Below are 18,006 nucleotides of genomic sequence, written 5' to 3'. Positions count from 1 at the left end.
CCCACCCGACGCGGGGCCCTGGAAACGTAGGCCGCGAGATGCAGACTCTAATAGGGGTTGACCCCAAGCCGGGAAAAGCAAGACCAGCTTGAACCCAGAGTCTGCGCGGGTCGTGAGGTGGAAACTGGCCCGAGGTCGGCGCACGGACAGAGCTGGGGGCTCGCCCCTGCCTGGGCGGGCGGCGGGCGCTCCACCCGGAGTTGAGAGTGGGGATGGTGCCCAAAGCTGAATGAACAGAGAGGAGGCTGGCCAGGCCTCCTTAGGTGTAAGTCCGGATTTTGTCCGGACCACTGAAGGTCCCAGAAGGGCCTCTGTGCTCTCACACTGCATCCCTACCTTCCTGCTAACCAGGTCAGTCCTTCCCAACCCCCACCAACACCCCTGAGACATGTGGACTCCCTAGGGCCCGCTTGTTTGGTCCTGGCCCTGCTCTCCATGTCCTGTCTTCACACTGTGGGTGCCCCGCATGTATCACAGGAGCCAAAGGATCCCTGGTGGGGTCCATAGTAAGCAGGAAACTGAACTTCACACAGCCTTTCAGCAGTTAACCCAGGTGAAGTGGACAGACTCCTTGAAAGGCCAACAGCGTACAGACACCTCCTCCAGAGCCCAGAGCTGTCCACCTTCAGGTGTCTGTTAATATCACAGTCTTAGTGCCAGGTCGTCGCTTATGTTCTTTTTCTTCTCAATGTTCAGGTTATGGTGTCTACGTATTCCCAAATTCTTTCTTTCGATATGAAGGAGAATGGAAAGAGGGGAAGATACACGGTAGGAAACCCCACACACAGGTGCAGCCAGCTTCCTGGGGAGTTTGGGATGGGCCATGGCCCTGTACAAGCATGACCTGGGACATGCCAGCAGCAGGTCCCAGCCTCCTCTGGCTCATGCTGGTGCTGAGTAAGTCCCTTTCACATTGCTCCCACTCACAGTACCCTGGTGCCACCCTCATCAGCTGCCAGCCACTGGCAAGGCTGGGAGGAGCCACAGGCACGCAGGGAGCCGCTCCCACCCCACCCTGGCAAGCTGCGGTACCACAAGCCTTGGGGCACTTTCAGCAAAGGAAGTGGCAGCTTGGAAGTCCTCCCTGGAGTCTTAGCTAGCTGATCTTTTCCAGAGTAAAAATGTGCTTTAAGGATTTTTCCTGATTATAAAGAGATGACCTACTTTTATAGAAGAATAGAGGAAAGAAAGCCTCAAGTAAAACCCCCTGAAATACCCTACATGCAATAGCAAGTGCTGTGAGTGTTCGGGGTCTGGACTCACCAGCATCTGCTGTTTGTCGCTGGGCCCCACCTGCCCACGTCCTTCCTGTGTTCCCCGGAGGGCTGGGCTGGCCACATCTGCTGGCTTCTGCTCTTCCATTCTCGACATTCAGCTTTTACTTGGTGATTTGCCACACCCAGGGTGTGGAAGCTCCTACCCAGACTGCGTGGGGGGTTGCCCCCAGTCACTCCTGCCTGCCTCCCTCTGGGAGGGAGATAGGAACATGTACACTTCTGGGCCTCTGTGGTCCTTCCAGCCAATGCAGAGTGCTGCGGAACAAAGCAGAGCACTCCAGTCACTAGATGTTTTGAGAACTGTATTCTTTTTTTTTGTGGTGCTGGTGATGCAGCCAAGGACCTCGTCCTGCATGCTAGGCAGGTGCTCTGCCACTGGGCTCCACCCAGCCCTCTTTACGTTTTTTAAAATATTTTTAGTTGTGGATGGACCCAATACCTTTATTTTGTTTATTTAGTTTTTCCATGTGGTGCTGAGGATCGAAGCCAGTGCCTCATGCATGGTAGGCGAGCGCCCTCTCACTGAGCCACCCCCCAGCCCCACATTTTTATTTTGAGTTGCCCAGGCTGGCCTCAAGCTTGCAGTGCTGCTGCCTCTGGCTCCTGGTGGAGGATTCTGGAGATAAACGTGGAGGACCTGGGCGACTGGCAAAGAGCACACGGTGGACATGTGACAGGGCCAGAGAGACCTGAGGGTTAGGTGTCGCCACCCTTACTCTGAGACGAGGCTGGCGAGTCAGGGCTCGTTGGCAGTGAGGACCGGGCCCTGACTTTCCGTGGTCCTCCCCAGGTCACGGGAAGCTGCTGTTTAACGATGGAAGTTACTATGAGGGCGAGTTTGCGGATGGCGAGATCACAGGGCTCGGGTGCCGGTACTGGGCCTGGTCAGGTGAGTGCAGAGGAACATGTGGCCTCCTCTCCCAGGCGCTCTCGGGCATAGGTTGGTCCCCTGCTGCTGGACACAGTGTTGTGAGGAAACGAGAGGCCCCAGGTTCCCTAGCTTGGGACAGCAGTGTGACCACAGCATACCAGCGGCAAAGATAGCCTTTGTGCCCAGGCGGAACCTGGTCCACTGAGGACAGCTCAGTCGGGGCTGTGTGCCCACCTTGCCAGACATGAGCTGGAAAGATTTGTCATCACACAGCCAGTGCTGGTGGCACTGGGCTATTGTCCCCTCTCTGCAAAAGGCTGAGGCAGGAGGCTCACCTGACTTGCACTCAAGAGCTGGAGGCCAGCCTGGGCAGCATCGGAAGACTGTCAGGAAAAAGATCATCCTGCAGCTGCAGTTTCCTTTTTTGTGAAAGACATTTCAACCACGTTGTGTCCCGTTGTGTCCCACTGTGAGCCCGCAGGCAGGGGGGGGCGTCAAGGGAACTCTTCCCTCAGGCTCTGCTTCCAGTTGTTTTCAGTGGCCTGGGGACAAGTCTCACCCACACCGTGACCCCAAGTGCCCACAGGGAAGGTCACCTGGAACAGCAGCAGGCCCCAAGGCAGGGAGGACCAGGCCCGGGTCGTCCTGTTTGTCCCCCATGAACCATGTGAGGAGTGAGAGACAGGGATGTCCACTGTGAAGTGGCCCCTGCCACCACACTGGTCAGGGGAGAGGACATGCAGGACATGGCACTGACTTCTTCCTGTTGTCTACCCAGGAAACACCTATTCTGGACACTTCATTCTGGGAGAGCCTCAAGGACATGGCGTCATGAAGTATAAAGCCGGAGGCCACTATGAAGGGGAGCTCTCTCGCGGCCTGAGGGCAGGTCTGTGTGCACAGGGTGCTGCGGGGGCTGGAGCCAGATGCCCACTCCGGCATGGGGGTCACTGACTCAGCTTGTCTGGCTTTGGAGCTTGGAAAAGGAGGTGGGGGCCCTGGGGGCAGGGTCATGCCCTCATCTCTGCTCCCAGACCACATCCAGTATAGGTCCGCCTGCTAAGCCCCCCCTGCTGTGTCCAGTGACACTGGTCATACCTCAGCTGTCTGCTGCCCCTAGCTCATGCCCAACACTGGGGTCACTTGCTCAGGCTCCTGTGGTGCTCAGGTTGGCCCTCTGGTCTCACCTGAGCTGCCCCAGGCCTGCAGCCACAGCTCAGCAGGCCTGGTGCTGCCCAAGGTTCCGTGTCTCAGGACTGCCAGGGGAGACTATAGGCCCTCCCAGGGCCTAGCGGCCCCTTTCTCAGTCTGTTGGCCAGAGCAAGTCAGGAGGCAGGTTCGAGGGGTCCTGTCCCTTTGCCCAGCCACTGGTGGAAGGACTGGCTACATCTGGAAAGGAGTCGGGCAGGCAGGGCCACCTCCGCTCTAGGGGTGGCTTCCTTCCTCCCAGGCTGGCTGTGTCCCATGTCTGTGTCCAGATGTGAAGTGCTGACGAGTTCCTGAGGCCACCTTTCACCTTTCCTCTGGACACCAGCCAGCGTGTGCAGACCTCACACCACCCGGCGCCGCTCAGCTCTCTCCATCTCAGACACTGGGTCTGGGGGCCTCCAACAGAGCCCTCCTTCAGCCTCTTGGAGCTGGGCTCATGGCCTGCGGGTCAGCCCACTAGTGGCCAAGTCACATTTGCTATTCCTGTCCAGGCAGTGCCCGTGACCCCTGTGTAGCCCAGCCTGGAAGGACAGCCTGGCTCCTGGGTGCAGGGTCACGGAACCCCAGCCTTCCCCTCGGCTCACCCCTTCCTGCTGGCCTCTCTGCCAGGGAGGGCCTCCACGGGGCTGCAGGCAGAGTCCCTCTGGAAGGCAGTCACCCCAAGAGCCAGGAGCAGGCCGTCCCTGGCAGGAGGTAGCAGTACCCTTGTGTCTTTTGGCTCCTTCCTAGGACAGGGTTTTCTGGTGGACGGGGAAGGACAGGAGTACGAGGGGTCGTTCCATGACAACAGAAGGCATGGCCGGGGACAGATGCTCTTTAAGTGAGTGTGGGTCTCGGGGTGGGCCAGGTGGGGCCAGAGCAGGGGTGCCCCTGGGTGGGGTGGGTTCTGCAGAGCGCCAGCCATGGGCGTCCAGTCCTTGAACGCTGGCCCAGGGTCACTTTGTGAACCGTCTCTTTTCTTTCTCTTGTGCCGGAGTGGAACCAGGGCCTGCCCGTGTGGGAAGCGCTGAGCCGCGCCCTGCCCGCTCCTCATTCGAACGGGTTATGTGTTTAGTGGAAAAAAGTCCAACCCCCCCCAACTAAAATGCCTGGTGGGCTGGGGCTGGGGCTCAGTGGGGCAGCCTGGCACGTGGGAGGCCCTGGGTCCCATCCTCAGCCCCACGTAGAAATAAGTAAATGAAAGGAAAGCATTCTGTCCGTCTGCAACTCAACCAAGTTAAAAGCACCTGGTGGGGCAGTGGGCTGGGGAGGTGGTCTCCCCCAGGCCACGGCCACCCGGGTTTGATGAGGGGTGCCTCCTGGCCAGCACAGCCACCCTCCAGGCGAGGATATGAGGCCTGGGGCCTGAATGCCCTGTCCAGAGCGGTTCTCACTCACCCCCTGCGCGCTCCCCGTCCTCTCCCGTTTCGTCCACCCTTTCCCCGAGCTCGCAGGGTGTGGAGCCGGCCTGCTCGGGAAGCGGGTCCTGCAGGGTCAGGCAGACACGTCCTGCCCGACTCCAGCCCTCCTGAGCTGGCCCTGGGGAGGCAGGACCCGCAGGCCATCTGTTCGGGGGCCTGTTTTTGCCCTGGTCCGGGTGGTGCGTGCTGAGCCAGTGGGAGGAGCAGGTCTGAGTCACAGCCGCCACCTGGCTGCCTGCTGAGGCCTGTGCTGTGCCCCTCAGGAACGGTGATAAGTATGAAGGGGACTGGGTCCAGGACCGGCGTCAGGGACACGGGGTGCTGCACTGCGCTGACGGATCCACCTACGAGGTATCTGCTCACCACCCACAGGGGAGGTGGGCGGCTGGGTGGCGGGCAGCTCCCCAGGGAGCAGGCTGCTGGACCTGGCGGCACCTCCAGGTGGCACCTCCAGCCCTCGGCACCCTAGGGGCAAGGCTTCCCCCACAACAGCGTCCTCAGCTGGACGGGCCTGGTGCCGAGTCAGGCGAATGAGAAAGCCAGTCGGTCAGCACAGGGCTCCCCCACCCAGTGGACGCAGGGCCCCTCTCCAGCTGGACCCGAGGAGGCGTCTGCTCTGCGGCGTACTCGGCAGCCCACTCAGGGGCCGCCCCTGACAAGGCCCTGGGGAGGGCGCCCTTCTTTCCTGCTGCCAAGGGAGACCCCAGGAGCTGAGGCCCTGTGTGGCCCGAACCTCCCTCTCCACCTGGCAGCTTGGGTCTGGGTGCAGAGCCTGCTCCAGTGCCGGCTGCTTCTCAGCCTGATGTGAACTCCAGCGAGGCCTGCCGTGGGGCGGACCCTGGTCCCTTGAAGACGCCTGGGGCAGGCACTGAGATTTTCATTTTCCTGATGAGAAAACTGAAGCTTAATGAGGTGGTGTGGTTGAGCTGAGTTTGGGTATTCACTGACACCTGGCCCTGGAGGCCTTGGCACCAGCTTGCCCGCCTCCTGGAGTCACGAAGGACCGTGACACTGTGCCCTATAGAGGAGAGAGTCACTTCTGGTCACATAAAGCGTGCTGATGAGAGACACGTGGGCCCAGGAGGTCCCCTGCATAGACAGGCAGGAGGAGTGAGGCTCGCGTGGTCCCCTCCCTCCGGGGGACTTCAGGCTCTGAGGAGGCAGGTGGAGAGCTGGGCAGGTAGGGAGACCTTCCCAGGCCCTCGTCATGGCTTTCACCATGAGGAGCAGAGCTCAGCTAGGAGCAGAGCAAGCAGCGGCCAACTTGGGCTGGTGTGGGCACCAGCAGCCAGTGCGTCCTCCACTGAGCCGGGCACAGACACCTGCCCTGGGGGCCCTCCCAGAGGGACCAGCCTTGGAGCTGAGGCCGGGAGGTGGACGAGCTGCCACCTAGAGACGGAAGGGCAGAGCCTCCCAGGCCGTGGAGCAGCAAGGGCAGAGAGACTAACACGCAGAAAGAGGGCAAGGTCAAGAGCAGTCAGGGCCCAGGCATTCTGCTGTCCCCGAGCCTCGGCCCGTCACGAAGCCCCTCTCGTCTCTGGCTCTCGTGTAGAGACTGACAGGCGCGGGGGCCCTGCACACTCTTCAGGAAGCAGGTACCGGCCTTTAGGGTGCGGCCAGCAGGCATGGCGCGTCTGGACAGAGGTGTGGGGCTCACTGACAGGAGGGCATCAGGCAGAAGAGACACAAGGAGGACTGGTGGGCTCCTGGCCTGAGCGTGGGAGGAGAAGGTACCTGCTCCAGATGCAGCAGGAGAGGAAGCCACTCTGGAACTGTCACCAGAGGAAGTGCAACGCAAGAATCACCGACCCAGAAAAGGGCAAAGGAACAACACCAAAACAGCGATGCAAGAGTGTCCCCAAGGCACCTCCAGGATGGGGTGGCTTTGAACTGCTGCTGCAGGGCCCTCCAGGATGGGTGGCATTGACCTGCTGTCCCAGGACCCTCCAGGATGGGGTGGTGTTGGCCTGCTGTCCCAGGGCCCTCCAGGATGGTGACTTTGACCTGCTGTCCCAGGGCCCTCCAGGACGGGTGGCGTCATCCTGCTGTCCCAGGGCCCTCCAGGATGGGGTGGCGCCATCCTGCTGTCCCAGGGCCCTCCAGGAGGGGTGGTGTTGACCTGCTGACTGGGGCCCTCCAGGACGGGTGGCGTCATCCTGCTGTCCCAGGGCCCTCCAGGATGGGGTGGTGTTGACTTGCTGACCTGGGGCCCTCCAGGATGGGGTGACATTGCCTGCTGTCCCGGGGCCCTCCAGGATGGGGTGACTTTGACCTGCTGACCCAGGGCCCTCCAGGACAGGTGGCGTCATCCTGCTGTCCCAGGGCCCTCCAGGATGGTGGCGTCATCCTGCTGACCCAGGGCCCTCCAGGATGGTGGCGCCATCCTGCTGTCCCAGGGCCCTCAGGTCTGGTGGCATTAGCCTGCTGCCCCGGGGCCTGACTGCAGGGTGAGCCCCTTGCAGTGGGAATTGGGAGCCAGGAGGGCGGAGCTGGGGCTTCTCACAGCTGGAGCTGTCACCGTGTTGGACGTGAAGGGCCAGCGGGGTCAGGGCCTGGGAGCCCAGCTCTGCTGCACTGGGCTGATGGCAGCGATGGTGACTGCACTGGCTGAGGGGGTCCCCTGAGCGTCCCACAGTCTCAGCAGGAAGGAGGCGAGTTCAGGCCTCTGGACAGCTCCAGCCCCAGCTGAGAGAGGTGCCAGGCCCCTGAGGGAGGCCTCGTTCCTGGCAGAGTGGCCCTGGTGGTTGAACTCCCGTCAGAGCTGCGAAGAGGCGGGTTCTGCTGGAGGTGGCTAGCCACAGGAGCAGTGGTCCTCACTGGCTGCCTGTAGGACATGAGAGTCTGGAAGGAAGCCACATCTTCTCCCCCAGCGGGGCCCAAGGGTCCATTGCTCAGGACCAGCGTTCCCACATGGGGCTTGACTCAGGCGCCATGGCAGAGCGCAGAGCCAGGACCCCACTAAGACCTCCGCCCTGCACCCCACCTGCCCCACGGCTGTGAGTCAGGGTGCCTGGTGTGGCTGCTACGTGACAGTTCCCTGCTCAGCTCCTCACGGTGTCAGCCTGGGCTCCTCTGAGACAGGCCATCACCCTGATTTACAGATGGAGAAACGGAGGCTCAGGACGTCTCCCAAACTAGGAAGTGACGGCGCAGCCCTGGGCCTCAGCACAGGGCCTCGGCCACAGCCCAGTGCTGCATGCCCTGAGCTTCAGGGAGGACTGGCCTGCTGGGTCCCCCCAGGGCCTGACCTCTGCCCAAGCACAAGGGGGAAGTGGTGTCTGCTGGTGGCCAGGACAGAGCCCTCAGCAGGGCAGAGTCGGGGGAGTCACCAAGATTTTGTGCTCCCCTAGCCGAATCCTGACCCCAGAGGCAGGTCTCTCCCCAATTACCATAGGCCATGCTGCCTCTGGGCACCAGTGCACCCAGCTCTGTGCTGCACCTCCACCCTAAAGCCGGAAATTGGGGACAGGGCGGTGGAAGTGGCTCTCCAGCTGCGGCAGCTCCACCACTCCACCAGGGGGCAGCCCAGCGCCACTCAGCAGCACCACCCCAGCCTCCAGCCTCAGTTCCCAGCCGGTGCCTCTCTGGGAGCGCAGGCCTGCCTGTGGTTGTGACCTCCCTGTCCTGGGGCCAGAGGCTGGAATTCCTCAAGATGTTTCAGAGAGGCCTCACCGCTGGGCGGCCTGCAGGTCTGTCAGTGAGGACCCGGACGCCCTCCGCTCCACCCATCTGCAGGCCCTTCACCCAGCCCTGTGCACACAGCCCTGGCTGGCCCCTGGCCCGTGGCCGACCAGCTGGGTCAGGAGCCCTGGCAGTGTCCGGGGAAGGGGAGGAGATGGTCCCCGTCCTCTGTGCCACTTTGGCCTGTGGCCCAGACACTCTCATGGCATCAAGAGTGGTGGCAGGAACTGAAGCAGCTACTGCCAGGAACACAGAGTGACCAGAGGACCCAGGGCCACATGATGTGAGCCCTGAATTCCGTTCCCTCCGGCGCCTTGTTCAGCAGCCCTGGTGTGGCTGAGGACCAGTGTGGACCAGAGCCCTTTCCTGTAAGGATAACCCTGGTGGCAAAATGCGGGTGGCATGGCATCTGCCATGGTGCTGGTTTCCGGCATGCAGCTCTGTGCACTAATCCACACGCACCGGGTGCGTCTCCGCCTGCCAGCTCCAGGCTCCCCGTCCCCTGCCGGCCCAGCGCCCGTCCTCCTTTCTCTTCTGTACATCTGACTATGGGGGCGCCACGTGAAAGGAATCCCCAGGGACTGGGCCCTTGGTGTCTGGCGTAAGTCACAGCATCCTGGAAGCTTGTCCTCGCTGCAGCCGTGTGGGAATTCCCTCTGTGAGGCTGAGTGCTCCCCAATCAGGGGTACACACCACTCTCTTTGAGTGGTGCTGGGGATCGGGCCCAGGGGGCTCCACCCTCCGTTACCTCCCGACCTTTAAAAACCATCCTAAATTGGAAACTGTCTCAGTAACTTGCCATCCCCTGCTCAGCCTCCCCAGAGCAGGGCTTCAGGCGCACACCACCACAGCGCCCCGTTCCACCTGTTTAAATGTTGAGTTAAATTGCTGAGTTGCTGAGGCTGGTCCCAAACTTGTGATCCCCCTGCCTCCGCCTGGGATTCCAGCCGTGGCCACCGCGTCCACTCAGGTGACGTTTTCTCTCCCGGGTCTGTCGGGCGCCAGGCCCGCTGCTTCCAGCCTTGGCGTGGTGAGGCTGCTGGTGTGCAGGTCCCTTCCAGAGCCCGCTCTGTGGGGCTGTGTGGACCCACATGGGTGAGGGCACCGTGTGGCAGTGGCTGCGCGCTTTCTGGTTTCCACCGAGGTGCCCAGGGGCTCAGTCTCTGCACCTGCTGCCCACCCTCCTTTTCTGGCTGTGTCAACGGCGCCATCCTAATGAGCGTGCGCCCTGCCAACCGCAGCTGGCAGAGATGCTCCCGCACCCTCCACCCTCGCCCTCCCCCTGAGGCAGGATCTGCGCCTTCTGTTGGTGTCCATCTCTCCCACCCCGCTGGCCGGGCTGGCCACGCCAAGGCCCTCTCTCCTGCCAGGGCTTGTGCTGGGGCTCTGTGCAGAGCCTTCCCACGGCTGTGCCTGGCCTTGGGCTCTGCCTGTCGGATGGGCCGGTGCTCAGCTGCCTCCAGGAAGCCCCCCAGGCCCACCAGCTACTTCCCACTTATTTCAGGTGCAGCTTTGTTTTCTGAAAAGACTGGAGAGCAGCCAGTCCCCTCCCTCATCCTTCCACTCTGGGCGAGGCCTCTCAGCCCTCCAGGCTTGGCCCCAGCCCTTTCTCACAGTAGCCCCGGTTGTCCTGGCTTGTACAGAGGTCAGACCCAGACCTGAGGAGCGCAGAGACCCCCAGAGGACATCTTCACGGGCAGGTGACCCAGGGAGGCCTGGTGGCGCCCCAAGGCACAGGGTGGCCCCTGGAGGGCAGCAACACTCGGGGAGCCCTGGTGGAGCCCAGAGCAGTGCACCGGGGGAGCGGGGTCTTGGGGGGGCACCTTTGGTTTGGTGAAGCGCGGTGTCTGTCTGTGGTTCCAGACAGAAGAGATGGCTCCAGGAGACTGGCTGGTCTTCCTCGGGGAGCAGATGGCCGGCCTACGGGTACCTTCACTTGCAGCCGTCTCCAGCCCCCCTCTCCTCACCTGGGATCTGTGGGAACGCTGCTCCAGAGAGACCCAGGGGCCGAAGGACAGGGCCCAGAGCCCCTCCCACATCCTGTGCCCTGTCCTTGGGTCAGAAAGGCCAAGTCCACGAAGGCAGGCTAGTGACCCCCAGAACAGGTCCCCACAGATCCCAGGCAAAACTGGGGGTATTGGAGCATCCACACCCAGCCGTGGCCTTTTATGGAGCCAACCACTCGGCATGGACCCTCCCCACTGGCCACAGTCACCACAGGAACTCTGAGGGCGAAGCCTGTGCCAGGTCAGTAACCCCACAGAACATGGGGATCGGTGACGTCAAGACCGCAGGTCCGCTGACAGGAAGTCCCAGGAAGGTGCAGCCAGGACGGGGTGGCGCAGCACCCTGTGGACCCCGCCGTTCGTTGGGAAGCGAGGGGCCACCCGTCCTTGGTGGCTGAGGGGCGGCACACATCTCACCGTCGGGCCCCAGGGCCAGGAGGAAGGTCCCAGCTGCTCTTGCCCACGAGGTCCCCACGGGGAGTGAGCTCAGCACTCACCTGCTCAGGTCTGCGGCTTGGCTGCAGCTGGGGACAGTTCCTTCAGAGCAGAGCAGCACAGAGGCTTGTGGCTCCCCACCCCTGCCAGGCTCTTCCTGCTGTCATCAGCCAGGTCCCTGGAGCCCAGGGAGGACTGCGGTGGGCAGGAGCCTGAGAGGTGGACCTCTGACGAGGATGGACAGGCACACGCTGCGGGAAGGAGGCCGGGCAGCTGCAGAGTCATTTCTAATTAAAATTAGGGAAAACCGGCTTTGATGAGCTGGAAGGAGCTTCCCGGAGTTCGACACGTTGGCCACACCACTGTCCCACCACCTGGAGGCTGGGGCACAAGGACTGGCAAGTCCAAGGCCAGCCTCAGCAACCTAGCAAGGCCCTGGGGGTGCCGCTCAGTAGCAGCGGGCCCTGGGCCCACCCCTAGTTACCACAGAAAGACCACTGCCTGAGAAGGAGCTGGGCATTTGTCCTCACGGTCCATTTACACTCAGCCTGCCCGTGGCTGGACGGCGCCCATGGCTTGCAAGCCACGGGGCATTGCTTGTCAGAGTGTCTGGGGACATCACTGAAAGAGCGTCCCGCCTGGCTGCACTCACCTGCCCCGGGAGTCGGAGGCCTCTGGGAGTGCCAGGGTGGTGGCCGCCGGGCGGGAAGGCGCTGGGCTGGCACCCCTCCCCTGAGGCCGCCTTGGAGGCTGACCCCGGCCCCCTCCCACCTGCACACCGCTCCTTGGCCTTGGTCTCCGTGTTCCCCAGTCTCGCTTTATGTTGGGTGTGGGTTTCCCTGGCTGACCCTGCCATCGCCTGCACCTTCCTGTGTCCCCTCACTGCACCCTGTCCTCACCTAGGGGGAGGGAGAACAGTGGTGCCCACCCCAGGGGCTTGGGCCGGTGGCCTTGTGCCCCACCCTGGCCCAGCCGAGGCCCACCCCAGGGGCTTAGTCAGTGGCCTTTTGTCCTACCCTGGCCCAGCCGAGGCCCACCCCAGGGGCTTGGTCAGTGGCCTTGTGGCCCAGCCGAGGCCGCCGTGCGTTGCAGCCCGCCCTGGGCACCGACCCGGAACATGCCTGGCTCTCAAGTGCAGGCCAGCCTTGCTCACCTGGCCCCTCGGGCTGCTTCCAGGTGGCCCCAGGACCCCTGGTCCCTGGTGTGGCAAGGAACCTCTCCACACTGAGGATGAGACACATTGGCATGTACGGCTCCCTCTTAGGGTGCATGTGGACCAGCAAGAGCAGCGTGTCCGAGTGCGGGATTCACATCTGTGCAGCCAGGACCAGCCCACAGGTTAGCCATCTGACCAGCCGAGTGCTGTGCCGAAGCCCCAGAACCATGGAGAGGGCTCAGAGTGCCTGGCACAGTCACCTCTGCCGCAGCGGTGGCATGCACCATGGATGATGGGCACCGTTGGCCATGCTCGAGTGGCCCCAGGGAGCGCAGTGGCCAGGGCCCCTGGCAGACGTGCAAGGAGCGCTTCTCACCACCCTCCCCAGCTGTGTGCCCGAGTAGGCTTCTCTGCAGCACGGTGGGGGCCCTGCATCCGTCTGGCCTCTCTGCCTGTGGCACCCACCCGTGGACAGATACGTGGCCGCACCTCCTCTGAGGAGCTGGCTGAAGGGCCTTGGTCTGGAGGCGGTGTGCCTGCCCCAGGCCTCGCTGCAGACCCAGTGTCCACTCCAGCATGTGTGCTAGATCATCGCCTCTCTGGAGAGCTGGACCGGGAACGAAGGAAACCAGGGACAGGAGTGAGGACGGCAGTGCCAGGAGGGGACAGGAGGCCACGAGGGAGGAGCAGTAAATGAGGACCATGGCCCCCTTTCTGGGGAGTGTAGTCACGTGACCAAGAAGGCCAGGCCAGGGTGAGGACCCGCGTGCCGGCTCCGGCAGGACATGGCCACGCCACTGCAAGCCTGGAGCCCACTCCTGGCAGCCGGCCCCAGGCCCTGCCTTCCTCTTCCGTGGGCCTGGCTCTGGGGCCTCAGGTCCATGGCTGCACCGAGGGGAAAGGGCTGCTTGGGGCTCGGAGGCCATGTGAGTTGCAGCTCCTCCTACCAGGACGACCCTGGGGCGGGCATGGGCGACACCGGCCAGCACTCAGCACTGGGCACTCCAGGAGCACGGCCAGTGGGCCCCCGTGGGAGTCGGGAGCCATCGTGCTGGACTAGGAACTCCGGTCTCCGTGCAGGAGGGACAGGGCCGCCTGGGGCCCCTCGAGACCCCATAGGGATGACTTAGCAGCTCGTGGGAGGGCGACTCTGCCCAGATCAGAAAGGGGTGAGGTCTGCAGGCGCCGGCTGTGTGGGGAGGTCAGCTCTGAGCTGCCCACCCTGTGATGTGGCCGGCCCCAGGCCCTCTCCACACTTGTCTCTGGTTCTCCCCAGTCTGGGCATCCTCGGCCTCCCAGTCCCCGAGGCCTGAGGGTTCCATACCACCATACCCCCGTTCTGCTGCCGCCCCTCAGGGCTGCCTTCCCTCCGGGGCCCACATGGCCCATGTCCCAGGGCCAGTGCGGTGCCCACAGAGCCCGTGCCTCCACCGTGCAGCCTGAGGCCTAGGGTGGGCGGGGATCCTGGAGCCCGGTTAACCTCTGCAGCGGAGCGGCTGGAACGGAGCCGCTCTGGGCCAGTTCCCCTTACAGAAGTGACCCAGTCAGACACGACACCCCGGGATTTTCCGTGGAAATGCCTCTCCCGCTCTGTCACGTTGCTGTTCCACCCTCCGTTGTGCGTGTGACTGGAGGCCAGCTGTTGCTGGGGAGCGGCTGGAGGGGGCATGCCGCGAGCGGGCCCCGCCCAGGGGGCCTGCGGTCACTGTGCTTTAATGGCCTTTCCACTTAGGAGCGTGCAGCCTGACAGGCACCTCGTCCTGGCGCCCTGGGCGGGGGCGGGTCTCTGTGATGGACACAAGGCTGTCTCTGACCAGTCTCTGGGGTGCTGTGAGCTTGTTCTCCCCGCGTGTTAAAGCCGAAGGAGAGACCCTTGACCAAGCAAGCTGGCCGGCACCCCAGCAGAATGGCCTCCACTCAGGAAAGCACTGGGCCCCTGTGGAACTGACCTCTGAGGCCATTCTGTCCTCTCTGCAGGGACAGTGGCACAGTGATGTCTTCAGTGGGCTGGGCAGCCTGGCCCACTACTCAGGAGTCACTTACTGTGGCCTGTGGATCAACGGCCACCCAGTGGGTAGGTGTCCCTGGCCTTCCTGTTGGCCTGTGGGGTTGGCCTCGTTCTCAGGTGGCCCTGGGAAGTCCCACTGGAGACACTGGGCCTCAAGCACATTGGGCAAGGCCTGGGATGAGATGGAACCCAAAGTCCCTTCCCCGTTAGGAGAAGCATGTGGTGGTTTGATGTCCACAGGGCTGTGGACATGCAGGGTCCTGCTGCAGCAGGGCCTCCCAGCCGCAGACCCCCTCACAACACCCCCACCCAGGGACCTCCCAGCCACAGGCATCTGGAGTGGCCTGGTCATGCTGCACTGCCCCCCAGTAGCCTCAGTCTGACTCCCCTGACGCTGTACACTCTGAAGTGACCACACAGTGGCCTATGGCCTACAGAGGGGCTGGCCACCTCCCTGGGCCACGATTCCTGCTCCCCTGTTGCTCCTGGCGGGACCTGGGTGGCCTCAGCCCCGGCGACCCTGCACCCCAGTTGGGCTCCTCACTCGGGCTTGATGTCACATGACACTGTCTTCCGGACAGCTCCTCCGACGGGCAGGAGAGGGCTGGAGCTGCAGGGGTCGACCCTCCCAGCCGCTGACGCTGTCCTCTGCCCTCTCCCAGAACAAGCCACGAGGATCGTCATTCTGGGTCCAGAGGTGCTGGAAGTGGCCCAAGGAGCCCCCTTCACACTGCGGGTCCAGCTGCAGCAGGCCCACGGGGACCTTGCCAAGAGTAAGCTCCACCAGGGGATGATGGCGCCTCTCCCAAGGGCAGAGGCCCGGGGTGGGGTTCTTGGGCAGCAGACGCCCAGGAAAGAGGCCTCCGGGGCTTCCTGGCACCCGTGCTGGTGTGCCAAAGCCGGTGGCCCAGACCCAGCGGAAGGAGCGTAGCTGGCCGCCCTCCCACTGGTGGGCAGCCTGGTTTCTGGGTGTGCGCGCCAGAGTCCGTGTCTGGCTTGCGTGTGGGCTGCTGCCCAAGGTCAGCGCGCATCTTACAGAACACGGAAGAGGGAAGAGACGCTGTGGGTCTGGCTGAGTCCACCCCTGGGGTGGTCAAGGAGGATGAGGGCCTTTGTCAGGAGCTCAGCCCCTCCTGCTGTGAGGGATGGGCCCGCCAACTTCCCAAAGCCCTTGGCCCAGCAGGCTGCATTTAGGACGCCCCTCCTGGGCGTGGCGGACACCTCAGTCATGGCCAGCTGGTCTGCTTAACAGCCTCGGGCAGGCATCGTTTTCACGCCATGAGACAAACCTGTGCCGAGCCCTCAGGTCTGGGCAGCGACCAGCACAGCATGACTCTCTCAGCACATCTGCCTCCCCTGGAAAGACCCCCCGCTCGAAGCCCTGCCCCACACCCGCCCCTAGCCAGCCCTAGCCGTCCTCAGACTCTGCAGACTGTCCTTTCCTGGACACTTCATGTGAATGGGAGCTCGCTGCCTGTGGCTCAGCTCCGTCCTCTCTCCTGCACGATGTCAGCCTCCTGCATTTGGCCACGTCATCAGGGCCCTCCTTCCTCTCAGAGTGGCACCCACTGTGGACATTTGGCCTCTTGTGGACGGTGCCACTGTGGACACTGGGCACAAGTCCTTATTGAAAAACTTGCCTTTGGCTCTCCTGAGTGGGACCACTGGGCCATGCAGTGGACTCACAGTCCAGCTTCAAGAAAGTGTCCATTATTCCCAGAACGGGCACGTCTGCGTCCCTCCTGCGTGCCGGCCCTCCCTCCGGCTGCTGCTCCTCCAGCCTGGCGTGCTCTGCCGGGTTGCAGCCAAGGTCTCCAGTGCTGGCTCCTCGCAGCTGGGGCCTGCGTGTCCCTGGCTGGGGCTGCTGGGCGGCTCTTCCTGGGTTCGTGGGCCGTCCGTGTATCTTCTCTGGAGAAGCGTCTGTCCAAACGCTTTACCCACTTTAAAAATCCGCACTGAGTGTGCTCTTACTTTTGACCTCGAGTTCTTGGGGTGCGAAGGAAGACAGATGCGCCATTGCAAACGCCTCCCGCTGGGCGCTCTTCCACTCTCTAAAGGCTGTCTCTCTCCTTCACAAAGTTCTCCATCTCGGTAAAGCCCAACCTGCCAGACTTCGGGTCCCATGACTAAGGGTTCTCTACTCACCAAGTGCACAAAGATCTCCCCGTTTTCCTCTAGAAGTTTTATGGTTTGAGCTCTGATATTTAGGTCTGTGATCCATCTTGACCTATTTTCTCTGGATGAAATTGAGCTCTGAATCCATCTCCCAGCACCATTTGTTGAAGAGACTGTCCTTTCCCCCGTTGAACGGGAAATCGTTCACCCCAAGGGTGAAGGCGCCGGCCTGGACTCGGATCTGTGGCACTGGGCTGTGTGTCCACCCTCAGAAGGTAAACCCTGGCTCTGCCAGGACACTCCATCTCGATCACCGTGGCCTTAGGAACTGGAGACATCTCCAACCTTGTTTTACTTTTCAACATGGTTTTGGCTTTTCTGGGCCTTCCTGTTTCCACATGAACTTGAGGGTTGACCTGTTGCTGTCTGCTGGACTCCACTGGGGATGGGGCTGCCTCCGGGGTGGGCCGCCTTCCCCGTGGCTCCTCCTCGCGTGGTCGGAGCCCTGCTTTCTCTCCCAGCGTTTGACGTCCTGCACGCACGAGTCTGGTGCCTCTTGTTAAAGGAATCATTAATAATTTGAAGTTTATGATTAGATGCCTGATTAAATTATGTGATCAGTGTGATTATTGATGGTCACTCGTGAATCTGATTCATTCTTTTTGTGCTGTTGTGAAGGGGATGGCCTTAACTCCATTTCAAATGCTGGCTTCAGGTGGGTTTTGTGTGTGGATCCCGCGTGCTTCGGCCTGGTTGCACTCAGTTATCAGTGCTGGTCTCTCTGAGGGCTCCTCACGAGTCTCCAGATCCATGGAACCGTGCAGTCGGGACCTGAGGGTGCCGTGCTGAGCTCTCTGCTGCTGGATCTCCTTTGGAGAAATGTCTATTCAGATCCTTTTTTTTTTTTTTTTTTTTTTTTGGTGGTTATGCTGGGGACGGAACCTAGGGCCTTGTGCATGCAAGGCAAGCCCTCTACCACCTGAGCCATGTCCCCAGCCCCGTCCTTGTGTATTTTTAAGAGTTCTTTACATGTAGAGGTTTAAGTCCCCATCAGACACCTGCTTTGAAAACACTTTTCCCCATTTTATGGGCCATCTTGCAGTTCTTGATGGTACCCTTTGAAACACAAAAGTTGTCTGTTTTCTTGTAGTACTGGGGACTGGACCCAGGGTGCTTTACCACTGAGTCACATCCTCAGCCATTTTTTTTTTTTGGAGACAGAGGATTGCTAAGTTGACCAGGCTGGCCTCGTATTTGCCATCCTCCTGCCTCAGCCTCCCTGGTCGTTGATATTACAGGTGTCCCAGGCCAGCCTCAGTTCCTTGTTTCTGCTCACTGTAGATTTAATTTGCTCTCTTTTTTTCTAGTTTCTTAAGGTGAAAGTTAAGGTCATTCATTTCAGACCTTGCTTTTATAATATAAAGGTTTATTGCTATGAATTTCCCCCGAATACTGCTGTAGCTGCATCCTGCAAAGTTTGAGATGTAGTATCTTCATTTTCATTCAGTTCAAAATACTTTCTGGTTTCCTTTTTAATTTCTTTTTTTCATCCATGAGTTATTTACAAGTGTGTTGTTTCAGTTCCAAATATAGAGCTCTTTCTGCTATTGAATTCTAACTTAATTCCATATGGTTAGAGCTATACTTTGTATTTATCGATTTCTTTCAAGTTTAATTGAGAATTTTTATGGGTCTACTTCGGTAAATGTTCTGTGTGTACTTGAAAAGAATGTGCATTCTTTTGTTGGATGGAGTATTATATGAATGTCAGTCAGGTCAATCTTGTTTTTATAGGCTGAGCATTCCTAGTCCAAAAATCTAAAATCTAAAATCCAAAACTTTTTGAGG

General features: G+C 61.1%; 1 protein-coding gene across 7 annotated transcripts in view; it reads left to right on the top strand.

Moving 5' to 3' along the window:
- Morn1 (MORN repeat containing 1) overlaps window positions 1–18,006 on the top strand; it is a 49,179-nt gene that overhangs the window by 530 nt on the left and 30,643 nt on the right. For 4 of the 7 annotated variants that reach the window (XM_078025044.1, XM_078025045.1, XM_078025046.1 and 1 more), the window contains exons 2-8: window positions 697–768; window positions 2,068–2,166; window positions 2,927–3,037; window positions 4,087–4,177; window positions 5,021–5,108; window positions 14,013–14,109; window positions 14,625–14,816. In XM_078025044.1, coding sequence (XP_077881170.1) covers window positions 697–768; window positions 2,068–2,166; window positions 2,927–3,037; window positions 4,087–4,177; window positions 5,021–5,108; window positions 14,013–14,109; window positions 14,625–14,816 — 750 coding nt within the window. The remainder of the gene's footprint in view (window positions 1–696; window positions 769–2,067; window positions 2,167–2,926; window positions 3,038–4,086; window positions 4,178–5,020; window positions 5,109–14,012; window positions 14,110–14,624; window positions 14,817–18,006) is intronic. The other 3 variants (XM_078025047.1, XM_078025043.1, XM_078025042.1) reach the window with 2 other exon arrangements.

Source organism: Ictidomys tridecemlineatus, chromosome 11, assembly GCF_052094955.1.
Source record: "Ictidomys tridecemlineatus isolate mIctTri1 chromosome 11, mIctTri1.hap1, whole genome shotgun sequence".
NCBI classification, from domain to species: Eukaryota; Metazoa; Chordata; class Mammalia; order Rodentia; family Sciuridae; genus Ictidomys; species Ictidomys tridecemlineatus.
The sequence above is the reverse complement of the archived record's forward strand: the minus strand, read 5'-3'. Positions and strand labels throughout refer to the sequence as shown.